Source organism: Gambusia affinis, linkage group LG06, assembly GCF_019740435.1.
Source record: "Gambusia affinis linkage group LG06, SWU_Gaff_1.0, whole genome shotgun sequence".
NCBI lineage: Eukaryota > Metazoa > Chordata > Actinopteri > Cyprinodontiformes > Poeciliidae > Gambusia > Gambusia affinis.
In genome coordinates this window covers 15980404-15986870 of record NC_057873.1, presented here as the reverse complement: position 1 = coordinate 15986870, position 6467 = coordinate 15980404, and the positions used below count along the sequence as shown (strand labels likewise).

At 34.8% G+C, this 6467-nt stretch overlaps 1 protein-coding gene across 3 annotated transcripts in view; it reads left to right on the top strand.

Moving 5' to 3' along the window:
• Nucleotides 1-797: 797 nt before the first annotated feature.
• The window catches only part of LOC122832366 (acetylcholinesterase-like), a 28891-nt gene continuing 23221 nt past the window's right edge, over nt 798-6467 (top strand). For 2 of the 3 annotated variants that reach the window (XR_006370835.1, XM_044119024.1), the window contains exons 1-3: nt 798-928; nt 3597-3886; nt 5694-5928. Coding sequence is in view for 2 of the 3 variants with exons in the window: in XM_044119024.1 (XP_043974959.1) it covers nt 912-928; nt 3597-3886; nt 5694-5928 (542 nt within the window). In the remaining variant the exon portion in view is untranslated. Of the gene's footprint in view, nt 929-2957; nt 3051-3596; nt 3887-5693; nt 5929-6467 lie in introns of all 3 variants that reach the window. The other variant, XM_044119026.1, reaches the window with a different exon arrangement.

Genomic DNA, 6467 nt, shown 5'->3' with positions numbered 1-6467 from the left:
ATTTCATCTTGTGGAATAGACTTTATTGATCCACAAGGAGAAATTGCTTATTAGATGACAAGCTACTCCATCCAAAGTCACAAAAGATAAAGTTAATAATATACACCCAAGAGTGATGTAAATAATTCAGTATGTATAAATATAAATAAGTAAATAAATAAATGACTAACACATGCAAATATATTAATCTATAAATAACATATAAATTAATGCAGAGAAACTTAGATTTAAGTTACTCACACTTGGGTACTGGCAGAAACGATTCATAAAAAATTATGTTTCTAGATTAGCCAGCAACATAAACACAAAATACTTAGGTCTAAGCTAAATATTTAAGTTGGAAAATACATATGTACCCTGAAAATTGACTGTTAAGCTTTGAAAAAACAATTGTTTGAACATTAAATGTTTAGCTTGGAAAATAAATATTTAGTTTGGAACTAAATATATAATTAGAAAAATACATATTTTAACATCAAGTTGGAAACTAAACATTAATTTGAATGCTAACTATCTTCCTAACTAAATATTTAATTTGAAATGTAATTCTAAAAGGTGTGGATTAAATATCTAGTTTGGAATGCTGACTTTTACAAATGCATGAATATTGTGAGAAACCATAAACCATTTTTTTTCATTATTATTTTGGCAGTAATTTTGATGTTTATGTAGTAAAATCCTTGACTTCTGTTTTGAGCTGTATACATTTCTTTTTTTTGAATTTGTGCTCTGTCTAGTGCTGTTGAATAACAGTTACTGGTTTTCCCCAAATAGAGCAGTTAGTATAGGAGATATGACAGTTAGTACATCAGTTACAGCAGTTACAGCAGTTAGTACAGTGGTTACAGCAGTTAGTGCAGCACTTTGTATTTCACCTTGCATCAAGAAACATTGTTTCATACTGGCAGCCCATGCGAATACTGAAAAGGTTTGTTGATTGTACATCGTATTTACTTTTGATGTGTATTTTGTCTGTTGATATGTTTATTTGGTATAAACTTGAAGTAGCATATTAATTTAAGCATTGTAAAATGATTAGCTACTCACGTCTTATATGTGCTTCAGCTCTTACAGTGGTGATATGTGGATTTTAATGCTATGATGAATGGAATGTGCTTTTAAAGGGATTAGATCTCATTAAGTCATCAGTAAAGCTATATCCAAATAACATGACGAAATTATGACTTTGGGAATAAAAACACTCATATTTTTATTTTTTTATGTGATAGGCTATAGAAACCAAATTATTACTGTTAGTCATTTATTTATTTATTTTTATCCTGTAACTTTACAAGTGGTACCATAATTTTGAGCTCCTTTCTGAATGAACTGTTTTGGGCACTCTTGCCACTTTAAATTCAAACTGACAGCCAAATCAACTTTTTTTGCTGATAAATTATTTAAATATGTTATTCAGGGTTCTATCTTTAATTTTCTCTTAATTTCTGAGAGAAGTTTGACATTTTTGTGCAATACGTTGAGTTCAGGGTTATTTTGCCCAAAACTGTCTCATTTGCTGGCCTTGTTTGGTCAAACGGTTCTTTGGCAGTTGAATATTCTCCTGTGTTTACAAACAAATAATCACGTCGTTGTCATGGAACGCCACACTTCCGGAAACTTTGTAACTGACAGTCTTTCTGGAAGGCAGCTGCTGCGGAGTTGCTATGACAACAAGAAAATTTCACAATTAAAAAAAAGGAATTTTCTGTTATAACTAAAAAATAATAGGCCTCTATATATATATATAAAAACCTTACATAAAATGTAGCTGGAGCAAAACAATCTAAAACCACTGGCAACAAATTAATAATAATAGTAAAAAAACATTTTATTAATATTACAATCCACAATTTTATCCAAAAACAATTTCTATTTGTAATACATTTGACTTTGTTAAACTCCTACAACTAGGTTTAGAACTAGCTCTCATCTCTTCCTATCTTATTTGAAAACAGCATAAGTACTCTTCCACCTCTCTGTAATACTAAGATAAATATCCGCGGTATTTACTGTAGTACAAAGCTCCTCCATGTTGTGCGTACTCTTCCTGTTCACTCAGCAATGAAATGTCTTAGAGCTCGGAGGCAGCTTGTCCACATTGACTGACCTGTTTTCCTTACCTATCTCAAAAGGGTTGATCCCTTTAGCAGCGATTTTGTTGATTCCTCTTGCACCTTGGTCTAGACCAGGGGTGTCAGACTCCAGTCCTCAAGGGCCGGTGTCCTGCAGTTTTTAGATGTGCCACAGATACAAAGCACTGGAATGAAATGGCTTAATTACCTCCTCCTTGCGTAGAAAAGTTCTCAATTATTAAAGATAAAATAAATAACATATGGCAGGAGAGATGGAATCTAAAAGAAAGAGGAAGGCATTTACATAAAAGGCAGTGGCCCTCCAGGACTGAAGTTTGACGCCTGTGGTCTAGACCAGTGGTCCCCAACCTTTATAGTACAGCGGACTGGTTCTTGCGAGGGGGGTAGGGGAACGTAACCGACAGCATCCGGATTAGGATTTTCAAAATAAAAGCTAATCTAGACTCAATACATAGAATGGACATATTTAATTATTTCTTCGGCCTGGTGGTTGGGGACCACTGGTCTAGACTCACTTTCTTCTTGTTGATCTGGAAGCTCTGGTTCACCTATGCTTTGTACAACGCCGTCGCAGCCCTTTCGGTCAATAAGGTTTCTCTACAATTGTGTTAGTAGTAAAGAGGATTGGATATTAATAATAATAATAAAAAATCCAAAAACTATTCTTTTGTTGCACAGTGCATACCGTAGTACAGCTGCATGGCTCATGGTGTTTCCATATATCAACTAGACAGTCCCCCAATTTTGATGGCTGGACTCTAGTTGCACCATGTCAGTTATTTTTTTGTTTGGTCACATTGAGAGTTTACTTCACCGGGCTTTCTGATTGGCTTACCTGTCAAAAATCTTCGTTCTCGTTTGCAGTAGAGGGACACCACACAAGACGCAATATTGGGCCAAGACAATCCAACATGTTGTCGGAAAGGGAAAATAGGGACCAAAAATCCAGGTTTAAAGGTACTGGCGTTCTGCTTGGGTTGTGAGAAAATGGGCTCGGCTGGGGTTGCTATAAGTAATCTAGGTAATGGCGCAGTTTTATTAATTGTAACTTGAGATATGGAGATTTTTGAAACGATTCAATTTCCAGACAACAAAGAACCTTTGGTTGGAGTTCATTCACTTTTGTCTTGACAAACCCCCCCTAACAAGCGATTCAAAGCATAATATACACTCTAACTCTGTTAGTTTCTATTGAAAGTAAATAGCGTATGTTGTGAGTCAAGTGATGTTTTTCTTTTGACAAATTTCACGTGACAAACGTAGACTAAATGTGCCAGAGAGAATATATAAAATATAAATAAATTAATTAAAACAACTGTATATAGAGAGATATGAATATTTAAACGGCACACAAAATAAGATCCCATAAAATCAGACAATGAAAGAAGTGAATATAGCTGAATAGCAAGGAGGATAAAATCAAGTTAAATCACTGTTTATTAAAAGTGTTAGTTCTTGAATGAATAATAATGGGTATCTGTTCCTTTGCTTTGTCCTTCCTAGATTTCCAATGGCAGACTTTCAGCCTTTGCTTCTGCTGCTTCTCATCCTGACTGCATCACTTGCCGATCCATTACAACCTGTAATCACCACCAAAAATGGAAGAGTTCGAGGGAATGTTTTTAATGTGCTGGATGGTCAACTTCAAGCATTTCGTGGAATTCCGTATGCAAAGACGCCTACTGAATATCGAAGATTTCGTGCTCCAGAGCCTATGAGTAAATGGGATGATGTGAGAAATGCCCAAGATTTACCAAATTCCTGCTACCAGGTGCGAGATGAGATGTTTCCAGGTATGATTCAATACTGCACAAATCAAGATATTTCAAAATGAGTTTAATTCACCTAGATATGGTTTATCATTGAAAAACTTGTCTTAATATGATGGAGGTTCTGTCCATTGCATTGACTAAATTTAGGAGAATAAAACAATAGTAAAAAACAACTAAAAGACGATCAGCTGATGTTGCAAGGTGGATGTGGGGGATAATTGTAAAACGGAAGAAGCAAAACTGAAGTGGGCAAAAATTCTCAATTGAGGAAAAATGCAATGACCTAAACGTTAATGCCTTTCTTTAAACCGCAATTCTCAACTGACCCTTTAAAGGTCCTTTAAACCCATAATTCAAAACTGTTGGCTACAACACTGGACATTGGAAGAGAAATGTCAAATGTAGATAATGGACAAAACTGTTGGTAACTTTCTGTTAATTACCAAAAATCCCACAATGGTCACTAAAATAACTTCAAATGGAAAAAAGTAAAATTAACTAGAGGTTTAGGAAAAATTTATCAATAAAAAGTAGACATTGTTTTTGAATTGTGACTCAACATTATCATTTCAAGCAACAACTAATGAAAAAGACCTGGACAAAAATTATGATACATTTAATGTAAATCTCCAACCTCCCATTCTTCAGCAAAATTATTGAAAAAGTAGTGTTTAAACAGTTAAGTAGCTTCCTAATGACAAGAAACCACTTTGACATCTTTCAGTCTGGTTTCAGGGCTCAGCACAGTACTGAGGCTGCCCACGTCAAAGTGTTCAGTGACATCCATATAAACACAGACTGTGCAAGAACCACAATTCTGGTTCTGTTGTACTTCAGTGCAACACTTGACACTGTTGACCATGACATATTGCTGACATGACTGGAGAGTTGGGTCGGACTCTCTGATCCAGTTCTCAGCTGGTTCTAATGTTACATAAAGAACCGTGATTTCTTTCAATAGTTAATTTCTCATTAGGCAAAAAAATAAATACTACAATAGGCTAATAAAATAATTTACAATTCGCAGGTTGTATCCAGCAATTCAACCCACTGCATTTTTAATTTCTGATGACTTAGTTTATCACCTGCCTTGATAAATGCTGCTACATTCTCGTTTTCCCTCTCAATGTGACCAAAACCAGGAAGAAATTATTGTATTTTATTTGTCCTTTGCATGGCAAATATGATAATTTTTTTTCAAATTAAATTACATTTTAGGAAATTTTGTACTTTTTATTCTGTCAGTCATTATTTATGGGAACGTTTTGGTCATGACAACTTTGAGCAGGAATATACTCACGTTCATGAGGAGAGTTACTGAACGTTTGCCTTATGTGCTGACTGAAATTAGTATCCTAATGAACTTTATAAAGCTGTCACTATAATTATCAGCCTTCTACTGAGTGATGAACAGACCAACACTAAACTAAAAACTTTGGTGCTTAAATAAGTGAAAAAGCAGCCGATGTCCAATGAAAAGCTTTTAAAGACATTCAGATAATCTACAGGAATGTTGTGGAACTCTGAAATCTTGTAAAAAGCTCTCTTCCACTGCATTCCTTGTTCCTGGCTTGTAAACAATCAAGAAATGATGGAATAACTCATTACTTTGCACAATATTTGACATAAATGGTCTTTAACCTTAAGATTAAAATATTAGAAAAATATTATATTAACATACCTAATCTGTGAAATGCCTGTGAAAAAGGCTAAGGATTCATTGGACTCAAAGATTTTATAATCTTGCAACTACTCTGGCTGTAATCAAACTTGATAATATTGTTATTGGCAATATCACATTGTTAATAACAATGTGATATTGTTGCAGGGTTTGAAGGTGCGGAGATGTGGAATCCAAACACCCCTGTGAGTGAGGACTGTCTGTACTTGAATATTTGGGCCCCTATGTTCAAGACACCCACACCCCAACCCGCAGATCGTGTTCCTGTGTTAGTTTGGATATATGGAGGTGCCTTCGTGTCAGGAACATCCTCCCTGGATGTCTACCAAGGCCATTTCTTGTGTAAAGCTCAGAACGTTGTTGTGGTAACCATAAATTACAGGTGAGAAAACATTTCAATTGAATCCACAAATGTACCCAATCCTAGTTCTTGTGACTCAGCTTTCTGTATGTTTGGCTGTTTCTGCTCAAAAACATTTAATCAAGTTTTCATTGGTTTGAAATAAAAGGATTATGTCAACAGAATCAAGTTTTCCACCACTCTTTTCTGACTCATTTGTTCAGACATGAGAGTCATCTGGAACATTGAAGCTAAAAGTGAGAATAAAAGACCAGGACTGGAGAAACGCTGTTACAAAGTCTACAATAGGCATCTCATACATCAGTTTGACTGAATTGGTTTTCTCAAATACTATGAGAACCAGTTCAATATTCATCTTGAAAACATTAATATAAACATGTTCATATTCACTCCATACAGCCAGAAGAAGGGAAATCATTAAAAATCACAAGATGAACTAGGTGATGTTTATCTATCTGAATATACTACACTGCCAAAGTCAGCTTGTTAAAAAGAGAGTATCAGTGCTATTTTCTATAATGTTTCCTTTAAATCACTTCATCTGCAAAAATTATAACAAA